This window comes from Salvelinus namaycush, chromosome 16 (assembly GCF_016432855.1).
Source record: "Salvelinus namaycush isolate Seneca chromosome 16, SaNama_1.0, whole genome shotgun sequence".
Lineage (NCBI taxonomy): Eukaryota > Metazoa > Chordata > Actinopteri > Salmoniformes > Salmonidae > Salvelinus > Salvelinus namaycush.
The window spans coordinates 45,270,040-45,295,415 of NC_052322.1; the positions used below are offsets into that span (position 1 = coordinate 45,270,040).

The 25,376-nt window shown below is 43.2% G+C and overlaps 1 protein-coding gene across 1 annotated transcript in view; it reads left to right on the forward strand.

Annotated features, from left to right (window-relative positions):
• The first annotated feature begins 422 nt into the window (after window positions 1-422).
• Window positions 423-25,376, forward strand: part of tm9sf4 (transmembrane 9 superfamily protein member 4) — a 30,808-nt gene continuing 5,854 nt past the window's right edge. Inside the window, exons 1-14 of the mRNA XM_039011336.1 lie at window positions 423-458; window positions 2,562-2,675; window positions 2,996-3,095; window positions 3,362-3,518; window positions 3,619-3,751; window positions 6,312-6,435; window positions 6,615-6,730; window positions 7,082-7,264; window positions 7,504-7,636; window positions 7,826-7,907; window positions 8,204-8,279; window positions 8,395-8,478; window positions 24,056-24,231; window positions 24,400-24,463. Coding sequence (XP_038867264.1) covers window positions 423-458; window positions 2,562-2,675; window positions 2,996-3,095; window positions 3,362-3,518; window positions 3,619-3,751; window positions 6,312-6,435; window positions 6,615-6,730; window positions 7,082-7,264; window positions 7,504-7,636; window positions 7,826-7,907; window positions 8,204-8,279; window positions 8,395-8,478; window positions 24,056-24,231; window positions 24,400-24,463 — 1,578 coding nt within the window. The remainder of the gene's footprint in view (window positions 459-2,561; window positions 2,676-2,995; window positions 3,096-3,361; window positions 3,519-3,618; window positions 3,752-6,311; window positions 6,436-6,614; window positions 6,731-7,081; window positions 7,265-7,503; window positions 7,637-7,825; window positions 7,908-8,203; window positions 8,280-8,394; window positions 8,479-24,055; window positions 24,232-24,399; window positions 24,464-25,376) is intronic.

Below are 25,376 nucleotides of genomic sequence, written 5' to 3' on the forward strand. Positions count from 1 at the left end.
GCAACTTTTCACAGTCATTGAAGAGGAGTGGGACAACATTCCACAGGCCACAGCCTGATCTACTCAATGCGAAGGAGATGTGTCATGCTGCATGAGGTAAATGGTGGTCTCACCAGATTCTTACTGGTTTTCTGATCAACACCCCTACTTTTTTTTAAATAAAGGTATCTGTGACCAACAGATGCATATCTGTATTCCCAGTCATGTGAAACACATAGATTAGGGCCTAATGAATGTATTTCAATTGACTTATTTCCTTATATGAACTGTAACTCAGTAAAATATTTGAAATTGTTGTATGCTGCGTTAATATTTGGTTCAGTTTAAATTGCTGTCATTAGATGACACTAGCTGACTAGCTAGCACCAGCAACACATTTTGCTGCTGATGGGGGTAAAATTTTTGTTAACGTGACGTCACGAATGACACGTGTATTCAAGATGGCGGCCGCGGCGATGGTAAGTGGACAGGAAAAAATATATATTATTCTTCCAACATCTGTCCGCTATCTACCTTCAAATAGAAGCATGTGGTTGTGTTAATATACGACTCTACCACGTGCAATTTAGAGTCATGATTTAACGACATTTATATGAGCTGTCTTTCTACATTGGTTTGTCAATGGTGCAGCAAGCAGGGGATGTTGACGACGCTAGCCAGCCAAGACCACTTGTCAGCTACTGCTAGCTAGTTAGATGTCAGCTTAGCCAAAAAAATGAAATGTACCTAACTAGCTAGTTACCTAGTTCGTACTCTGTATATGAATCAAACATGACATGTATTTCAATTGCAGTTAGACAGTTAATTAATTAAGCTATCTTATTGTGACAGCGTAGTAGCCCTTTGGCGTAGCTAGGCTAACGTTAGCTGGCTTTGCCAACAACACAACTATCGTTCTCTAACTTGCCTAGCTACGTATACGCTTACTAAAACTTGTACTGGAAATGCGAAGCATAGGTAGCTTGCTAGTTAGTTTTTAATGTGGCAGCTAGCTAGTTCGAGGACCAGAGTCCAGACAAAAGGGGGCAGTTTAACTAGGTAACGTTAGCTAGATGGTTAATGTTAGCTAAGGCTCGCTAACTAGTATGTGGCTGGCAACTAGCTAGCTATGCATTTCCGGGTTGATTTATGTATTCTATAAGCTTAACCAAAGAGTATATCCTTTCTTAGAGTAACTATCTAGCTGCTGTTGCTTAGTCGATATGTCTCAACCATATAGTTTATATAACTGCTAGCTATTATCAGTGTGGATGTTTTCATGCACTCATTCGTATACAGAGGTAGATAACTCATTATTCATTTGAGACGAGATTGATATGCATTTGTTTTTCTAAGTTTGTTTTGTTATTGTTGTCATCATCAACTCGGGCTCCCGAGTGGCGCAGCGGTCTAAGGCACTGCAGCTGTGTTAGGCGGCAGGTAGCCTAGTGGTTAGAGCGTTGGACGAGTAACCAAAAGGTTGCCAGATCGAATCCCCGAGGTGACAAGGTTAAAAAAAATCTGTTTTTCTGCCCCTGAACAAGGCAGTTGCTGTTCCTAGGCCGTCATTGTAAATAAGAATTTGTTCTTAACTGACTTGCCTAGTTAAATAAATAAAAATTAAGAGGCGTCACTATACAGACACCCTAGTTCGAATCCAGGCTGTATCACAACCGGCTGTGATTGGGAGTCCACAATTGGCCCAGCGTCGTCCCGGTTCGGCCGTTGTAGGCAGTCATTGTAAATAATAATTTGTTCTTAACTGACTTGTCTAGTTAAATAAAAGTTACATTAAAAAAACATCTACATTTACTTTTTCACTGTGTATCACATAATGCTCATCCTCACCCTTCCCAGACCAGTGCAATATGTATGGTTTTGGTCATACATTCATGGCTAGTGGTTGTGTATACAAGCACTCCACACAGGAAAGGGAAATCAGGCTTGACTGGTGTGACATTAGTTTAGTGGAAGGGCCTGCTAAATGTTGTATTCTCTGTAAGTGAAAGGGTGATGTCCATCCTTCACTCTGTACTAATATTTGACATGCAGTTGTGTTAAGGTAACACCCTTAAGCATACAGTAAGTATTCCAGAAGATCCTGTTCAAACATTAGGGGTGTTCCTTCCTATACAATCATTGGGATGTGTAGACATAGTCTTTCATTTGTGACTGGTTAGATGGAGTCCTATGTAAAGTACAGTCTCAAAGTTTTGTCCAAGTCATCAAGCCATCGTGGATTGTACTGTACTGTGTATGTGCCCAGAAGGCTGGTCAATTTGGATTTGATTAACATCATGGCCACTCTCTCTCTCTCAGGTTGAAACATTAGTCCCACCTTTACATATCCCAAAGGCATCTCCATTCCATTGATTTCTTAATGTCTAAAGCAGCTATGTGGCAACAGGGTCGTTCAATATCAATTCAAATGATTTCAACTCTATCTACTGAGTGTTTTGGTATTCAGGTCCAAAAAAGTCACCTTCTGACCTCCTGCTCAGGGGCAAACATTTTAGTTCTAATCAAAAGGGTCTTCCGTATAGATTGGCCAACTAGTCCATTGACTGTTTGTTGTGTTGAAGGAGACGTGGTTGGCCCTGCTGCTGTTGTCCATGTTGCCTGGAGGGGTCCAGCCTTTTTACGTGCCTGGAGTTGCTCCAATGAACTTCCACCAGAACAGTGTTGTAGAGATTAAGGTAAGTTAAACAACCAAACCTTTTTTAGCCTAGGTCTAGCCCTCATGCTTCCTCGGGTATATAGTACTCTATTCTGCCTTGGCTTGTTGTGGTTTCACTAAGTTAGTTAGCATAGTTTTTTTTGTTTTCTGGGTATGATGAACTGTGTTATTGTCTAAGCTTGATAGATGGACTAAAGCGTGTTAGTTCCAAGGCTTTCCAAGGCAGACTGAGGTGGATACTAGTATTGGTTGTGTAGCCTATTGGCATGCGTTTGGCAGGTCAGGCAGTCAGTCACTCAATTGAATGGGCACATTGACCCCCCCCCCCCCCCCCCCCAGGCCGTGAAGCTGACCAGCTCCCGGACTCAGCTTCCCTATGAATACTACTCCCTGCCCTTCTGTCAGCCTGATAAAGTGGTCTACAAAGCAGAGAACCTGGGTAAGTAAGCAGCTCTCTCTGTTCTCCTCACGTGTAGAAGTGTTGTTCTCTGTGTCTTGTTGTCTGGATGGTTTTCTGTGTATCCTTGTGTACAGTGTTCTAAAAGCATTGATTTGTGTTGTCTTTGTATGGGATTCATAATCATCTGTTGCGCATAAAGCCTCACACCATGAACTCCTACTAACAGTGTGTGTGTGTGTGTGTGTGTGTGTGTGTGTGTGTGTGTGTGTGTGTGTGTGTGTGTGTGTGTGTGTGTGTGCGCGCAGGGGAGGTGTTACGCGGGGATCGTATTGTGAACACCCCCTACTCGGTACTCATGACCCAGGACAGGAAGTGTAAGGTGGTTTGTGCCAAGATGAAACTCAACGTGCAGCAGAGCAAGCTGGTGGCTGAGCGCATCCAGGAAGAGTACTATGTTCACCTGTGAGTACCCTTCCTTCCTCATTACTCTGTCCGGTAATCAGGTGACTGTGTAAGTAAGATGCTGCTGTAGGCTCTGTGTTAATCCTGTCTATAAACTCAGCATTGCAGACAACCTACCAGTGGCCACACGACTGGAATTCTACCCCAACAAAGAGGCAGAGGAGGAGAAGGATGTGGTGAAGGATGTTCAGTTTGAACACGGCTACAGACTGGGCTTCACTGAGAACAGCAAGGTACAGAAGCTCCTTGCCAGGGCCTAGTTAAAGCATGGAGAGAGAGTATGGACACATCCGTATGAGATTAGGGGAGTGGGAACTCTGAATTTTGCTTTTCTATTACAGAAAAGCCCTTGTTGTCCAGTAGAGTTGTCTTTCGTGTATGAACCTTTGCATTCTGTAGTCTCTCTACTATAGTTCTACCTACATACAGTTGAAGTCGGAAGTTTACATACACTTAGGTTTGAGTCATTAAAACTTGTTTTTCAACCACTCCGCAAATTTCTTGTTAACAAACTATAGTTTTGGCAAGTCGGTTAGGACATCAACTTCGTGCATGACGCAAGTAATTTTTCCAACAATTGTTTACAGACAGATTATTTCACTTCTAATTCACTGTATCACAATTCCAGTGGGTCAGAAGTTTACATACACTAAGTTGACTGAGCCTTTAAACTGCTTGGAAAATTCCAGAAAATGATGTCATGGCTTTAGAAGCTTCTGATAGACTAATTGACATTTGAGTCAATTGGAAGTGTACCTGTGGATGTATTTCAAGGCCTACCTTCAAACTCGGTGCCTCTTTGCTTGAAATCATGGGAAAATCAAAAGAAATCAGCCAAGACCTCAGAAAAAAATTTGTAGACCTCCACAAGTCTGGTTCATCCTTGGGAGCAATTTCCAAACCCCTGAAGGTACCACGTTCATCTTTACAAACAATAGTACGCAAGTATAAACACCATGGGACCACGCAGCCGTCATACCGCTCAGGAAGGAGACGCGTTCTGTCTCCTAGAGATGAACGTACTGTGGTGTGAAAAGTCCAGATCAATCCCAGAACAACAGCAAAGGACCTTGTGAAGATGCTGGAGGAAACAGGTACAAAAGTATCTATTTCCACAGTAAAACGAGTCCTATATCGACATAACCTGAAAGGCCGCTCAGCAAGGAATAAGCCACTGCTCCAAAACCGCCATAAAAAAGCCAGACTATGGTTTGCAGCTGCACATGGGGACAAAGATCATATTTTTATGGAGAAATGTCCTCTGGTCTGATGAAACAAAAATGGAACTGTTTGGCCATAATGACCATCGTTATGTTTGGAGGAAAAAGGGGGATGCTTGCAAGACGAAGAACACCATCCCAACCGTGAAGCACGGGGGTGGCAGCATCATGTTGTGGGGGTGCTTTGCTGCAGGAGGGACTGGTGCAATTCACAAAATAGATGGCATCATGAGGTAGGAAAATTATGGATATATTGAAGCAACATCTCAAGACATCAGTCAGGAAGTTAAAGCTTGGTCGCAAATGGGTCTTCCAAATGGACAATGACCCCAAGCATACTTCCAAAGTTGTGGCAAAATAGCTTAAGGACAACAAAGTCAAGGTATTGGAGTGGCCATCATAAAGCCCTGACTTCAATCCCACAGAACATTTGTGGGTAGAACTGAAAAAGCATGTGCGAGCAAGTAGGCCTACAAACCTGACTCAGGTACACCAACTCTGTCAGGAGGAATGGGCCAAGATTCACCTGACTTATTGTGGGAAGCTTGTGGAAGGCTACCCAAAACATTTGACCCAAGTTAAACAATTTAAACACAATGCTACCAAATACTAATTGAGTGTATTTAAACTTCTGACCCACTGGGAATGTGATGAAAGAAATAAAAGCTGAAATAAATTATCTTCTCTACTATTATTCTGACATTTCACATTCTTAAAATAAAGTGGTGATCCCAATTGACCTAAGACAGGGAATTTTTATTAGGATTAAATGTCAGGAATTGTGAAACTGAGTTTAAATGTATTTGGCTAAGGTGTATGTAAACTTCCGACTTCAACTGTAACTACCTGTCCTTCATTCTGTTGTTTCTTTAGTTCTACCTACACAACTACCTGTCCTACAGTATGTTGTGTCTCTGCTATAGTTCTACCTACACATCCACCTGTCCTACATTCTGTTGTCTCTCTGCTATAGTTCTACCTACACATCCACCTGTCCTACATTCTGTTGTCTCTCTGCTATAGTTCTACCTACACAATCACCTGTCCTACATTCTGTTGTCTCTCTGCTATAGTTCTACCTACACATTCACCTGTCCTACATTCTGTTGTCTCTCTGCTATAGTTCTACCAACACATCCACCTGTCCTACATTCTGTTGTATCTCTGCTATAGTTCTACCTACACATCCACCTGTCCTACATTCTGTTGTCTCTCTGCTATAGTTCTACCTACACATCCACCTGTCCTACATTCTGTTGTCTCTCTGCTATAGTTCTACCTACACAACCACCTGTCCTACATTCTGTTGTCTCTCTGCTATAGTTCTACCTACACATCCACCTGTCCTACATTCTGTTGTCTCTCTGCTATAGTTCTACCTACACATCCACCTGTCCTACATTCTGTTGTCTCTCTGCTATAGTTCTACCTACACATCCACCTGTCCTACATTCTGTTGTCTCTCTGCTATAGTTCTACCTACACAACCACCTGTCCTACATTCTGTTGTCTCTCTGCTATAGTTCTACCTACACATCCACCTGTCCTACATTCTGTTGTCTCTCTGCTATAGTTCTACCTACACAACCACCTGTCCTTCATCATCTACTACCACAAGGAGAAGCTGGAGGAGGGGGAAGAGCACAACTACAGAGTTGTACGTTTTGAGGTGGTTCCCCAGAGTGTCAAGGTGGAGGGTAAGTTGAGCTGGTTTTCCACAGTGTCATGGTGAAGTGACACAGCACCCTGTCCTGTCTGAGGTACGAACGGTTTATTCCAGCCCAATAAACACAGAGACAAGCGTTAGATAATACAGCCTGTGTTTCTATCCTTCCCCTCCTGTTTGTTAATTGTCTCTGTCTGGATCCTTCTGCAGACCTGAAGGCTGATAAGGGGCTGTGTACCCTGCCTGAGGCCACTAACTCAGCTCCTCAGGAGATTGACCCCTCCAAGGAGAATGAGGTTCTCTTCACCTACTCCGTCCGCTGGGAGGTAAGTGGTACGGTCCTTCTCTTTTATGTCCAATCTTTAGGTCCCAGAGTCTGAGCAACAGTAAAGATTTAGAATTGCTATCTGTAAAGTGTTGAGGCGTTGGGATACACTTGAAATAAAATGGGACTTGACTTGGCTAGCTACATTGTTGGTGGAGAACCTCTTCACTGAGGAATGTGCTTATTTATAATGGTTCTTTGTGTTTTCTAGGCTTCTGCCTTGATTTGTGTAATTGCTTGTCTTCTAATGGAAGGTTCTCTAGACAAAGATACCTTGGTCTCATTGGGGACTCTGCCTAAAGAAATATCAATGGCCTGACTTGACCCCCTGTTTGTCTCCCTCTCCCTGTAGGAGAGCCAGGTGAAGTGGGCATCTCGCTGGGACACCTACCTGACCATGAGTGACGTGCAGATCCACTGGTTCTCCATCGTCAACTCCGTGGTGGTGGTCTTCTTCCTCTCTGGGATCCTCAGTATGATCATCATCAGGACCCTGAGGAAGGACATCGCCAACTACAACAGAGAGGATGACATAGTAAGAGACCCCACTTACTCTGCTAAACATGACATGGCTTTGGCATTTGACAGCACTTTGTGTGCGTGTGGCTGCAGCTGCAGGGAGAGTCTCGGTTAAATAATTGTGAGACTGAAGAGATTAGGATTTAAAATGTGCCATATGTCCACCCTCTGAAGACGAGTGTTTACTTCCTGTTGTGTGAATTAATGTGGGTAGTGTGTCACTAAAATATCTTGACCAATGCCTATCTTCGCTAGGAGGACACCATGGAGGAGTCGGGCTGGAAGAACGTCCATGGTGACGTGTTCAGACCTCCACAGTATCCCATGATCCTCAGCTCTCTGCTGGGCTCAGGCATACAGCTCTTCTGCATGATTCTCATCGTCATCTGTGAGTGTGCTGTAAAACAGACTTCTAGAACCTCGTTTCAAAAGCACTCTTATCTACCAACTGCCGTTTTCATCAAGGAATTGTAATCTCTGGATATGCTCCATCCACCACAACTGGAGATGAGAGCGTGGTCGCCTGGGTGTCTCTGTGACGTGGAGCTGAAGCTGTTGTGTTTTATCTGTCCTGTAGTCGTGGCCATGTTGGGGATGCTGTCTCCTTCCAGTAGAGGGGCCCTGATGACCACTTCCTGCTTCCTGTTCATGTTCATGGGGTAAAATGAGAGAGAGTCACCCTCCTTATGTCTCAGGCCCAATCCAAAATGGACCCCTATTCACTTGTGAAGATTTGAGAGGATTTGATTGGTATAAGCGATATGGTGAAACTTCCACCTAGCCTATCAGAGATGCGGCATGGTTGAGCGATTTACCGTATTGCTTACACCCAACACATCCTCCCAGATCTCCACAAGGTAACAGGGTCTAGGTGTTCGGGATTGGGCCTCTGGCTGTGTTCTGTGTGCCGTCTATACACTGGGAGAGGCATCAATATGACTGTTTTCACTTCCAGTGTGTTCGGTGGATATTTTGCTGGCAGACTCTACCGCACGCTGAAAGGTCATCGGTGGAAGAAGGGTGCTTTCTGTGTGAGTATTTCAAATGAACACTATCAATGACTAATGACATATTATTTCTAATCAAACTTAGTGTCCGGTTGCCCTACTATTCATGTGTGACTGCGTGTTTCTGCTCTGCCTGCAGACGGCCACTCTGTACCCGGCTGTGGTCTTCTGCATCTGCTTCGTCCTCAACTGTTTCATCTGGGGAGAGCACTCGTCTGGAGCCGTGAGCTAGCTAGTCTCCTACATACAGGCCCACTGTCTATCAACACATTCACTGTCTATAGGACCACTGCATAGCAACACATTCACTGTCTATAGGACCACTGTACAGCAACACATTCACTGTCTATAGGACCACTGTACAGCAACACATTCACTGTCTATAGGACCAGTCTATCAACACATTCACTGTCTATAGGACCACTGTACAGCAACACATTCACTGTCTATAGGACCACTGTCTATCAACACATTCACTGTCTATAGGACCACTGTCTGTCAACACATTCACTGTCTATAGGACCACTGTCTATCAACACATTCACTGTCTATAGGACCACTGTACAGCAACACATTCACTGTCTATAGGACCACTGTCTATCAACACATTCACTGTCTATAGGACCACTGTCTATCAACACATTCACTGTCTATAGGACCACTGTCTATCAACACATTCACTGTCTATAGGACCACTGTCTATCAACACATTCACTGTCTATAGGACCACTGCATAGCAACACATTCACTGTCTATAGGACCACTGTACAGCAACACATTCACTGTCTATAGGACCACTGTCTATCAACACATTCACTGTCTATAGGACCACTGTCTATCAACACATTCACTGTCTATAGGACCACTGTCTATCAACACATTCACTGTCTATAGGACCACTGTCTATCAACACATTCACTGTCTATAGGACCACTGTCTATCAACACATTCACTGTCTATAGGACCACTGTCTATCAACACATTCACTGTCTATAGGACCACTGTACAGCAACACATTCACTGTCTATAGGACCACTGTCTATCAACACATTCACTGTCTATAGGACCACTGTACAGCAACACATTCACTGTCTATAGGACCACTGTACAGCAACACATTCACTGTCTATAGGCCCACTGTCTATCAACACATTCACTGTCTATAGGCCCACTGTCTATCAACACATTCACTGTCTATAGGACCACTGTATAGCAACACATTCACTGTCTATAGGACCACTGTCTATCAACACATTCACTGTCTATAGGACCACTGTCTATCAACACATTCACTGTCTATAGGACCACTGTACAGCAACACATTCACTGTCTATAGGACCACTGTACAGCAACACATTCACTGTCTATAGGACCACTGTCTATCAACACATTCACTGTCTATCAACACATTCACTGTCTATAGGACCACTGTCTATCAACACATTCACTGTCTATAGGACCACTGTACAGCAACACATTCACTGTCTATAGGACCACTGTACAGCAACACATTCACTGTCTATAGGGCCACTGTCTATCAACACATTCACTGTCTATAGGACCACTGTACAGCAACACATTCACTGTCTATAGGACCACTGTCTATCAACACATTCACTGTCTATAGGACCACTGTACAGCAACACATTCACTGTCTATAGGACAACTGTACAGCAACACATTCACTGTCTATAGGACCACTGTACAGCAACACATTCACTGTCTATAGGACCACTGTACAGCAACACATTCACTGTCTATAGGACCACTGTACAGCAACACATTCACTGTCTATAGGACCACTGTACAGCAACACATTCACTGTCTATAGGACCACTGTACAGCAACACATTCACTGTCTATAGGACCACTGTACAGCAACACATTCACTGTCTATAGGACCACTGTACAGCAACACATTCACTGTCTATAGGACCACTGTACAGCAACACATTCACTGTCTATAGGACCACTGTACAGCAACACATTCACTGTCTATAGGACCACTGTACAGCAACACATTCACTGTCTATAGGACCACTGTACAGCAACACATTCACTGTCTATAGGACCACTGCACAGCAACACATTCACTGTCTATAGGACCACTGTACAGCAACACAGTCACTGTCTATAGGACCACTGTACAGCAACACATTCACTGTCTATAGGCCCACTATATATCAACACATTCACTGTCTATAGGACCACTGTACAGCAACACATTCACTGTCTATAGGACCACTGTACAGCAACACATTCACTGTCTATAGGACCACTGTACAGCAACACATTCACTGTCTATAGGACCACTGTATAGCAACACATTCACTGTCTATAGGACCACTGTCTATCAACACATTCACTGTCTATAGGACCACTATCTATCAACACATTCACTGTCTATAGGACCACTGTCTATCAACACATTCACTGTCTATAGGCCCACTGTACAGCAACACATTCACTGTCTATAGGACCACTGTACAGCAACACATTCACTGTCTATAGGACCACTGTCTATCAACACATTCACTGTCTATAGGACCACTGTACAGCAACACATTCACTGTCTATAGGACCACTGTCTATCAACACATTCACTGTCTATAGGACCACTGTCTATCAACACATTCACTGTCTATAGGACCACTGTACAGCAACACATTCACTGTCTATAGGACCACTGTCTATCAACACATTCACTGTCTATAGGCCACTGTCTATCAACACATTCACTGTCTATAGGACCACTGTACAGCAACACACATTCACTGTCTATAGGACCACTGTACAGCAACACATTCACTGTCTATAGGACCACTGCTATCAACACATTCACTGTCTATAGGACCCACTGTCCTATCAATACACATTCACTGTCTATAGGACACTGTCAGCAACACTTCACTGTCTATAGACCACTGTCTATCAACACATTCACTGTCTATAGACCACTGTACAGCAACACATTCACTGTCTATAGGACACACTGTATAGCAACACATTCACTGTCTATAGGACCACTGTACAGCAACACATTCACTGTCTATAGGACCACTGTCTATCACACATTCACTGTCTATAGACCACTGTACACACACATTCACTGTCTATAGGACAACTGTACAGCAACACATTCACTGTCATAGGACCACTGTCTAGCAACACATTCACTGTCTATAGGACCACTGTCTATCAACACATTCACTGTCTATAGGACCACTGTACAGCAACACATTCACTGTCTATAGACCACTGTGTCTATCACAACATTCACTGTCTATAGGACCACTGTACAGCAACACTTCACTGTCTATAGGACAACTGTACAGCAACACATTCACTGTCTATAGGACCACTGTCTATCAACACATTCACTGTCTATAGGACCACTGTACAGCAACACATTCACTGTCTATAGGCCCACTGTCTATCAACACATTCACTGTCTATAGGACAACTGTACAGCAACACATTCACTGTCTATAGGACCACTGTCCTATCAAACACATTCACTGTCTATAGGACCACTGTATAGCAACACATTCACTGTCTATAGGACCACTGTCTACAACACATTCACTGTCTATAGGACCACGTGTCTATCAACACATTCACTGTCTATAGGACCACTGTATAGCAACACATTCACTGTCTATAACCCACTGTCTATAAACACATTCACTGTCTATAGGACCACTGTACAACACATTCACTGTCTAAGGCCACCTGTCTATCACAAACATTCACTGTCTATAGGACCACTGTCTAGCAACACATTCACTGTCTATAGGACCACTGTCTATCAACACATTCACTGTCTATAGACCACTGTCTATCAACACATTCACTGTCTATAGGACCACTGTACAGCAACACATCACTTCACTGTCTATAGGCCCACTGTCTATCACCACATTCACTGTCTATAGGACCACTGTCTTATCAACACATTCACTGTCTATAGGACCACTGTCTATCAACACATTCACTGTCTATAGGACCACCTGTCCTATCAACACATTCACTGTCTATAGGACCACTGTCTATCAACACATTCACTGTCTAAGGACCACTGTACAGCAACACATTCACTGTCTATAGAAACCACTGTCATCAACACATTCACTGTCTATAGGACCACTGTCTATCAACACATTCACTGTCTATAGGACCACTGTATATCACAACACATTCACTGTCTATAGACCACTCATGTCTATCACACATTCACTGTCTATAGGACCACTGTCTACAACACATTCACTGTCTATAGGACCATGTCTATCAACACATTCACTTTCTATAGGACCACTGTCCTATCAACACACATTCACTGTCTATAGGACCACTGTCTATCAACACATTCACTGTCTATAGGACCAGTTACAGCACACATTCACTGTCTATAGGACCACTGTACAGCAACACATTCACTGTCTATAGGACCACTGTACAGCAACACATTCACTGTCTATAGGACCATTGTCTATCAACACATTCACTGTCTATAGGACCACTGTCTATCAACACATTCACTGTCTATAGGACCACTGTCTCACACATTCACTGTCTATAGGCCCATGTCTATCAACACATTCACTGTCTATAGGACCACTGTACAGCACAACATTCACTGTCTATAGGACCACTGTACACAACACATTCACTGTCTAAGGACCACTGTACATCAACACATTCACTGTCTATAGGACCACTGTACAGCAACACATTCCTGTCTATAGGACACTGTACAGCAACACATTCACTGTCTATAGGACACATTGTCCTATCAACACATTCACTGTCTATAGGACCACTGTCTACTCAACACATTCACTGTCTTAGGACCACTGTCACAACACATTCACTGTCTATAGGCCCACTGTCTATCAAACACTTCACTGTCTATAGGACCACTGTACAGCAACACATTCACTGTCTATAGGACCACTGTACAGCAACACATTCACTGTCTATAGGACAACTGTTACAGCACACATTCACTGTCTATAGGACCACTGTCATCAACACATTCACTGTCTATAGGACCACTGTATCATCAACACATTCACTGTCTATAGGACCACTGTCTATCAACACATTCACTGCTATAGGACCACTGCTATCAACACATTCACTGTCTAAGGACCACTGTACAGCAACACATTCACTGTCTATAGGACCACTGTCTATCAACACATTCACTGTCTATAGGACCACTGTCTATCAACACATTCACTGTCTATAGGACCACTGTACAGCAACACATTCACTGTCTATGGACACGTCACACCATTCACTGTCATAGGACCACTGTACAGCAACCCATTCACTGTCTATAGACCACTGTATACACCACATTCACTGTCTATAGGACCACTGTAACAGCAACACATTCACTGTCATAGGACCACTGTCTATCAACACATTCACTGTCTATAGGACCACTGTACAGCACACATTCACTGTCTATAGGACAACTGTACAGCAACACATTCACTGTCTATAGGACCACTGTCTATCAACACATTCACTGTCTATAGGACCACTGTACAGCAACACAATTCACTGTCTATAGACCACTGTCTATCAACACATTCACTGTCTATAGGACCACTGTACAGCAACACATTCACTGTCTATGGACAACTGTACATCAACACATTCACTGTCTATAGGACCACTGTCTATCACACATTCACTGTCTATAGGACCACTGTACAGCAACACATTCACTGTCTATAGGACCCACTGTCTATCAACACACTTCACTGTCTATAGGACCACTGTAAGCAACACATTCACTGTCTATAGGCCACTGTCTATCAACACATTCACTGTCTATAGGACCACTGTATACACACATTCACTGTCTATAGGACCACTGTACAGCACATATTCACTGTCTATAGGACCACTGTACACAACATTCACTGTCTATAGGACCACTGTCTATCAACACATTCACTGTCTATGGACCACGGTACAGCAACACATTCACTGTCTATAGGACCACTGTACCAACACATTCACTGTCTATAGGACCACTGTACAGCAACACATTCACTGTCTATAGGACCACTGTACAGCAACACATTCACTGTCTATAGGACACTGTACAGCAACACATTCACTGTCTATAGGAACCATTGTCTATCAACACATTCACTGTCTATAGGACCACTGTCTATCACAACACATTCACTGTCTATAGGCCACTGTCTAATCAACACATTCACTGTCTATAGGACCACTGTCTATCAACACATTCACTGTCTATAGACCACTGTACGCACCAACTTCACTGTCTATAGGACCACTGTCTATCAGCACATTCACTGTCTATAGGAACCACTGTCAGCAACACATTCACTGTCTATAGGACCACTGTCTATCAACACATTCACTGTCACTGTCTATAGGACCACTGTTATCAACACTTCACTGTCTATAGGCCACTGTCTATCAACACATTCACTGTCCTATAGGACCCACTGTCTATCAACACATTCACTGTCTATAGGACCACTGTCCTATCAAGAACACATTCACTGTCTATAGGACCACTGTCTATCAACACACATTCACTGTCTATAGGACCACTGTACAGCAACACATTCACTGTCTATAGGACACTGTCTATCAACACATTCACTGTCTATAGGACCACTGTCTCAACACATTCACTGTCTATAGGACCACTGTCTATCAACACATTCACTGTCTATAGACCACTGTCTATCACACAATTCACTGTCTATAGGACCACTGTCTATCAACACATTCACTGTCTATAGGACCACTGTACAGCAACACATTCACTGTCTATAGGACCCACTGTCTATAAACACATTCACTGTCTATAGGACCACTGTCTATCAACACCATTCACTGTCTATAGGACCACTGTATCAACACATTCACTGTCTATAGGACCACTGTCTATACACATTCACTGTCTATAGGCCACTGTCTATCAACACATTCACTGTCTATAGGACCACTGTACAGCAACACATTCATGTCTATAGGACCACTGTCTATCAACACATTCACTGTCTATAGGACCACTGTCTCAACACATTCACTGTCTATAGGACCACTGTCTATCACACATTCACTGTCTATAGGACCACTGTCTATAAACACATTCACTGTCTATAGGCCACTGTCATCAACACATTCACTGTCTATAGGACCACTGTACAGCAACACATTCACTGTCTATAGGACCACTGTCATCAACACATTCACTTTCTATAGGACCACTGTCACTATAGGACCACTTAATACACACATTCACTTGTCTATAGGACCCACTGTCTATCAACACATTCACTGTCTATAGGACACTGTCTATCAACACATTCACTGTCTATAGGACCACTGTCTATCAACACATCAACCACATCACACACACACACACACTGTCTAGGACCACTGTCTATCAACACATTCACTGTCTATAGGACCCACTGTACAGCAACACATTCACTGTCTATAGGACCACGTCTACGCAACAACATTCACTGTCTATAGGACCACTGTACAGCAACACATTCACTGTCTATAGGACCACTGTAACAGCAACACATTCACTTCACTGTCTATAGGACCATTGTCTATCAACACATTCACTGTCTATAGGACCACTGTCTATCAACACATTCACTGTCTATAGGACCACTGTCTATCAACACATTCACTGTCTATAGGACCACTGTCTAATCAACACATTCACTGTCTATAGGACCACTGTACAGCAACACATTCACTGTCTATAGGACCACTGTACAGCAACACATTCACTGTCTATAGACACTGTACAGCAACACATTCACTGTCTATAGGACCACTGTACCAGCCAAACATTCACTGTCTATAGGGCCACTGTCTATCAACACATTCCTGTCTATAGGACCACTGTATAGCAACACATTCACTGTCTATAGGGACCACTGTACAGCAACACATTCACTGTCTATAGGACCACTGTCTATCAACACATTCACTGTCTATATGGACCACTGTCTATCAACACATTCACTGTCTATTGGACCACTGACAGCAACACATTCACTGTCTATAGGACCACTGTACAGCAACACATTCACTGTCTATAGGACCACTGTACAGCAACACATTCACTGTCTATAGGACCACTGTACAGCAACACATTCACTGTCTATAGGACCACTGTACAGCAACACATTCACTGTCTATAGGACCACTGTACAGCAACACATTCACGTCTATAGGACCATTGTCTATCAACACATTCACTGTCTATAGGACCACTGTCTATCAACACATTCACTGTCTATAGGACCACTGTTTATCAACACATTCACTGTCTATAGGACCACTGTCTATCAACACATTCACTGTCTATAGGACCACTGTCTATAGGACCACTGTATAGCAACACATTCACTGTCTATAGGACCACTGTACAGCAACACATTCACTGTCTATAGGACCACTGTCTATCAACACATTCACTGTCTATAGGACCACTGTACAGCAACACATTCACTGTCTATAGGACAACTGTACAGCAACACATTCACTGTCTATAGGACCACTGTCTATCAACACATTCACTGTCTATAGGACCACTGTCTATCAACACATTCACTGTCTATAGGACCACTGTACAGCAACACATTCACTGTCTATAGGACCACTGTCTATCAACACATTCACTGTCTATAGGACCACTGTACAGCAACACATTCACTGTCTATAGGACAACTGTACAGCAACACATTCACTGTCTATAGGACCACTGTCTATCAACACATTCACTGTCTATAGGACCACTGTACAGCAACACATTCACTGTCTATAGGCCCACTGTCTATCAACACATTCACTGTCTATAGGACCACTGTACAGCAACACATTCACTGTCTATAGGACCACTGTCTATCAACACATTCACTGTCTATAGGACCACTGTATAGCAACACATTCACTGTCTATAGGACCACTGTACAGCAACATATTCACTGTCTATAGGACCACTGTCTATCAACACATTCACTGTCTATAGGACCACTGTCTATCAACACATTCACTGTCTATTGGACCACTGTACAGCAACACATTCACTGTCTATAGGACCACTGTACAGCAACACATTCACTGTCTATAGGACCACTGTACAGCAACACATTCACTGTCTATAGGACCACTGTACAGCAACACATTCACTGTCTATAGGACCACTGTACAGCAACACATTCACTGTCTATAGGACCATTGTCTATCAACACATTCACTGTCTATAGGACCACTGTCTATCAACACATTCACTGTCTATAGGACCACTGTATATCAACACATTCACTGTCTATAGGCCCACTGTCTATCAACACATTCACTGTCTATAGGACCACTGTACAGCAACACATTCACTGTCTATAGGACCACTGTCTATCAACACATTCACTGTCTATAGGACCACTGTACAGCAACACATTCACTGTCTATAGGACAACTGTACATCAACACATTCACTGTCTATAGGACCACTGTACAGCAACACATTCACTGTCTATAGGACCACTGTACAGCAACACATTCACTGTCTATAGGACCACTGTCTATCAACACATTCACTGTCTATAGGACCACTGTCTATCAACACATTCACTGTCTATAGGACCACTGTCTATCAACACATTCACTGTCTATAGGCCCACTGTCTATCAACACATTCACTGTCTATAGGACCACTGTACAGCAACACATTCACTGTCTATAGGACCACTGTCTATCAACACATTCACTGTCTATAGGACCACTGTACAGCAACACATTCACTGTCTATAGGACAACTGTACATCAACACATTCACTGTCTATAGGACCACTGTACAGCAACACATTTACTGTCTATAGGACCACTGTACAGCAACACATTCACTGTCTATAGACCCACTGTCTATCAACACATTCACTGTCTATAGGACCACTGTTTATCAACACATTCACTGTCTATAGGCCCACTGTACAGCAACACATTCACTGTCTATAGGACCACTGTCTATCAACACATTCACTGTCTATAGGACCACTGTCTATCAACACATTCACTGTCTATAGGACCACTGTCTATCAACACATTCACTGTCTATAGGACCACTGTCTATCAACACATTCACTGTCTATAGGACCACTGTCTATCAACACATTCACTGTCTATAGGACCACTGTCTATCAACACATTCACTGTCTATAGGACCACTGTCTATCAACACATTCACTGTCTATAGGACCACTGTCTATCAACACATTCACTGTCTATAGGACCACTGTCTATCAACACATTCACTGTCTATAGGACCACTGTCTATCAACACATTCACTGTCTATAGGACCACTGTCTATCAACACATTCACTGTCTATAGGACCACTGTCTATCAACACATTCACTGTCTATAGGACCACTGTACAGCAACACATTCACTGTCTATAGGACCACTGTACAGCAACACATTCACTGTCTATAGACCCACTGTCTATCAACACATTCACTGTCTATAGACCCACTGTCTATCAACACATTCACTGTCTATAGGACCACTGTTTATCAACACATTCACTGTCTATAGGACCACTGTTTATCAACACATTCACTGTCTATAGGACCACTGTCTATCAACACATTCACTGTCTATAGGACCACTGTCTATCAACACATTCACTGTCTATAGGACCACTGTCTATCAACACATTCACTGTCTATAGGACCACTGTCTATCAACACATTCACTGTCTATAGGACCACTGTCTATCAACACATTCACTGTCTATAGGACCACTGTCTATCAACACATTCACTGTCTATAGGACCACTGTCTATCAACACATTCACTGTCTATAGGACCACTGTCTATCAACACATTCACTGTCTATAGGACCACTGTCTATCAACACATTCACTGTCTATAGGACCACTGTCTATCAACACATTCACTGTCTATAGGACCACTGTACAGCAACACATTCACTGTCTATAGGACCACTGTACAGCAACACATTCACTGTCTATAGGACCACTGTACAGCAACACATTCACTGTCTATAGGACCACTGTACAGCAACACATTCACTGTCTATAGGACCACTGTACAGCAACACATTCACTGTCTATAGGACCATTGTCTATCAACACATTCACTGTCTATAGGACCACTGTCTATCAACACATTCACTGTCTATAGGACCACTGTCTATCAACACATTCACTGTCTATAGGCCCACTGTCTATCAACACATTCACTGTCTATAGGACCACTGTACAGCAACACATTCACTGTCTATAGGACCACTGTCTATCAACACATTCACTGTCTATAGGACCACTGTACAGCAACACATTCACTGTCTATAGGACAACTGTCTATCAACACATTCACTGTCTATAGGACCACTGTTTATCAACACATTCACTGTCTATAGGCCCACTGTACAGCAACACATTCACTGTCTATAGGACCACTGTCTATCAACACATTCACTGTCTATAGGACCACTGTCTATCAACACATTCACTGTCTATAGGACCACTGTCTATCAACACATTCACTGTCTATAGGACCACTGTCTATCAACACATTCACTGTCTATAGGACCACTGTCTATCAACACATTCACTGTCTATAGGACCACTGTCTATCAACACATTCACTGTCTATAGGACCACTGTCTATCAACACATTCACTGTCTATAGGACCACTGTCTATCAACACATTCACTGTCTATAGGACCACTGTCTATCAACACATTCACTGTCTATAGGACCACTGTCTATCAACACATTCACTGTCTATAGGACCACTGTCTATCAACACATTCACTGTCTATAGGACCACTGTCTATCAACACATTCACTGTCTATAGGACCACTGTCTATCAACACATTCACTGTCTATAGGACCACTGTCTATCAACACATTCACTGTCTATAGGACCACTGTCTATCAACACATTCACTGTCTATAGGACCACTGTCTATCAACACATTCACTGTCTATAGGACCACTGTCTATCAACACATTCACTGTCTATAGGACCACTATCTATCAACACATTCACTGTCTATAGGACCACTGTACAGCAACACATTCACTGTCTATAGGACCATTGTCTATCAACACATTCACTGTCTATAGGACCACTGTCTATCAACACATTCACTGTCTATAGGACCACTGTATATCAACACATTCACTGTCTATAGGCCCACTGTCTATCAACACATTCACTGTCTATAGGACCACTGTACAGCAACACATTCACTGTCTATAGGACCACTGTCTATCAACACATTCACTGTCTATAGGACCACTGTACAGCAACACATTCACTGTCTATAGGACCACTGTACAGCAACACATTCACTGTCTATAGGACCACTGTACATCAACACATTCACTGTCTATAGGACCACTGTACAGCAACACATTCACTGTCTATAGGACCACTGTACAGCAACACATTCACTGTCTATAGGACCACTGTCTATCAACACATTCACTGTCTATAGGACCACTGTATAGCAACACATTCACTGTCTATAGGACCACTGTCTATCAACACATTCACTGTCTATAGGACCACTGTCTATCAACACATTCACTGTCTATAGGACCACTGTCTATCAACACATTCACTGTCTATAGGACCACTGTCTATCAACACATTCACTGTCTATAGGACCACTGTACAGCAACACATTCACTGTCTATAGGACCACTGTACAGCAACACATTCACTGTCTATAGGACCACTGTACAGCAACACATTCACTGTCTATAGGACCACTGTACAGCAACACATTCACTGTCTATAGGACCACTGTACAGCAACACATTCACTGTCTATAGGACCACTGTCTATCAACACATTCACTGTCTATAGGACCACTGTATAGCAACACATTCACTGTCTATAGGACCACTGTCTATCAACACATTCACTGTCTATAGGACCACTGTCTATCAACACATTCACTGTCTATTGGACCACTGTACAGCAACACATTCACTGTCTATAGGACCACTGTACAGCAACACATTCACTGTCTATAGGACCACTGTACAGCAACACATTCACTGTCTATAGGACCACTGTACAGCAACACATTCACTGTCTATAGGACCACTGTACAGCAACACATTCACTGTCTATAGGACCACTGTACAGCAACACATTCACTGTCTATAGGACCATTGTCTATCAACACATTCACTGTCTATAGGACCACTGTCTATCAACACATTCACTGTCTATAGGACCACTGTCTATCAACACATTCACTGTCTATAGGACCACTGTCTATCAACACATTCACTGTCTATAGGACCACTGTACAGCAACACATTCACTGTCTATAGGACCACTGTCTATCAACACATTCACTGTCTATAGGACCACTGTACAGCAACACATTCACTGTCTATAGGACAACTGTACATCAACACATTCACTGTCTATAGGACCACTGTACAGCAACACATTCACTGTCTATAGACCCACTGTCTATCAACACATTCACTGTCTATAGGACCACTGTTTATCAACACATTCACTGTCTATAGGCCCACTGTACAGCAACACATTCACTGTCTATAGGACCACTGTCTATCAACACATTCACTGTCTATAGGACCACTGTCTATCAACACATTCACTGTCTATAGGACCACTGTCTATCAACACATTCACTGTCTATAGGACCACTGTCTATCAACACATTCACTGTCTATAGGACCACTGTCTATCAACACATTCACTGTCTATAGGACCACTGTCTATCAACACATTCACTGTCTATAGGACCACTGTCTATCAACACATTCACTGTCTATAGGACCACTGTCTATCAACACATTCACTGTCTATAGGACCACTGTCTATCAACACATTCACTGTCTATAGGACCACTGTCTATCAACACATTCACTGTCTATAGGACCACTGTCTATCAACACATTCACTGTCTATAGGACCACTGTACAGCAACACATTCACTGTCTATAGGACCACTGTACAGCAACACATTCACTGTCTATAGGACCACTGTACAGCAACACATTCACTGTCTATAGGACCACTGTACAGCAACACATTCACTGTCTATAGGACCACTGTACAGCAACACATTCACTGTCTATAGGACCACTGTACAGCAACACATTCACTGTCTATAGGACCACTGTACAGCAACACATTCACTGTCTATAGGACCATTGTCTATCAACACATTCACTGTCTATAGGACCACTGTCTATCAACACATTCACTGTCTATAGGACCACTGTCTATCAACACATTCACTGTCTATAGGCCCACTGTCTATCAACACATTCACTGTCTATAGGACCACTGTCTATCAACACATTCACTGTCTATAGGACCACTGTCTATCAACACATTCACTGTCTATAGGACAACTGTCTATCAACACATTCACTGTCTATAGGACCACTGTTTATCAACACATTCACTGTCTATAGGCCCACTGTACAGCAACACATTCACTGTCTATAGGACCACTGTCTATCAACACATTCACTGTCTATAGGACCACTGTCTATCAACACATTCACTGTCTATAGGACCACTGTCTATCAACACATTCACTGTCTATAGGACCACTGTCTATCAACACATTCACTGTCTATAGGACCACTGTCTATCAACACATTCACTGTCTATAGGACCACTGTCTATCAACACATTCACTGTCTATAGGACCACTGTCTATCAACACATTCACTGTCTATAGGACCACTGTCTATCAACACATTCACTGTCTATAGGACCACTGTCTATCAACACATTCACTGTCTATAGGACCACTGTCTATCAACACATTCACTGTCTATAGGACCACTGTCTATCAACACATTCACTGTCTATAGGACCACTGTCTATCAACACATTCACTGTCTATAGGACCACTGTCTATCAACACATTCACTGTCTATAGGACCACTGTACAGCAACACATTCACTGTCTATAGGACCACTGTACAGCAACACATTCACTGTCTATAGGACCACTGTCTATCAACACATTCACTGTCTATAGGACCACTGTATAGCAACACATTCACTGTCTATAGGACCACTGTATAGCAACACATTCACTGTCTATAGGACCACTGTCTAGCAACACATTCACTGTCTATAGGACCACTGTCTATCAACACATTCACTGTCTATAGGCCCACTGTACAGCAACACATTCACTGTCTATAGGACCACTGTCTATCAACACATTCACTGTCTATAGGACCACTGTCTATCAACACATTCACTGTCTATAGGACCACTGTACAGCAACACATTCACTGTCTATAGGACCACTGTCTATCAACACATTCACTGTCTATAGGACCACTGTCTATCAACACATTCACTGTCTATAGGACCACTGTCTATCAACACATTCACTGTCTATAGGACCACTGTCTATCAACACATTCACTGTCTATAGGACCACTGTCTATCAACACATTCACTGTCTATAGGACCACTGTCTATCAACACATTCACTGTCTATAGGACCACTGTATTTGACCCAGAGAGGTCCATTGGTTTTTCACACGAGACATAGAAAATATGTAAAATCCACATGCTTTTCAATTCTACACAATGATCCGGAATACACATGTTCACTGAAATATCATCAACACATTCAGGCTATCGCCCTCAGAACAAGGACAGGTTGTTGGTGTTTACTATATCAACCTGTGGCGTCTTCTTCCCCCCTCAGGTCCCCTTCACCACCATGCTGGCTCTGCTCTGCATGTGGTTCGGTATCTCCATGCCGCTGGTCTACTTGGGCTACTACTTTGGCTTCCGCAAGCAGCCGTACGATAACCCCGTCCGCACCAATCAGATCCCTCGCCAGGTGCCCGAGCAGCGCTGGTACATGAACAAGTTTGTGGGGTGAGTGTCCCGTCAAGCATGCCTACTTGATCTGTAGCATTCCATGTATATTCGTCTTTTCGTGTTGAACGTCCTCTCGTATTCAGTCGTAGAAGTTCATTAAACACAGTCGTTTGGATGAACGGTGGGGGGTTTTCCTAACACATTTTCTCTTTTCCCTTCCCGAAGAATTCTGATGGCTGGGATTCTACCGTTTGGTGCCATGTTCATTGAACTCTTCTTCATTTTCAGTGTGAGTAGAAGTCCTCTCCTATTAGCCTGTTGGAATAGGAATTTCCAGGTGAACAAACGAGAGAGTCGATCAGAAATCAATCCGGTTTATCATGTTATTATATAAAGATGGTGAAGATGGTGAAGATGGTGAATGGGCTCCGAGCCGTTTAGCTGTAGAAACAAAATGTATCTGCTATCATTTCTTAAGACCGACAAGAACTTTTGAACATCACGGCGGCAGTTACTAACCTCAATTCCGGCTTCGACTTTGATTCATCCGCCCTGGGTTCTTTGTGTACCGCTGGCCCAATCTTTGGGCCACCCAAGAGGAGAAATGGGTGGGGAAAAGGCAGGAGAGCGGTGTCCTGTTGAGACTAAGGCGAAGGAAAACAGGCCACCGCTGTGTTCAGTCACTTGATAATAAAATGGATGACCTCTGATCGTGGATTTGCTAACAACAGGACTCCCATAACAGCAATATGTTTTTCTGAAGATGGTCATGGGGGGGGGTATCCAAGTCGATGGATTCTCCCTTCAACGAGCAGACAGGAGATTGGATTCCGGGAAATCCAGAGGGGAAGTCTCTTCAACAACAAATGGTGTGTTCTACAGCTGCACCATTGAGAGCATCTTGACTGGCTGCATCACCGCCTGGTACGGCAACTGCTTGGCGTCTGTCTGCAAGGCGCTACAGAGGGTAGTGCGTACAGCGCAGTACATCACTGGGGCTGAGTTCCCTGCCATCCAGGACCTCTGTACCAGGCGGTGTAAGAGGAAGGCCCTAAAAATTGTCAGACTGGCCTTCTAGGCAGAGTTGCAAAGAAAAAGCCATATCTCAGATTGGCCAAAAAAAAGAAAAGATTAAGATGGGCAAAAGAACACACACACTGGACAGAGGAACTCTGCATCCCGGAGTCGCATCTTCTCTGTTG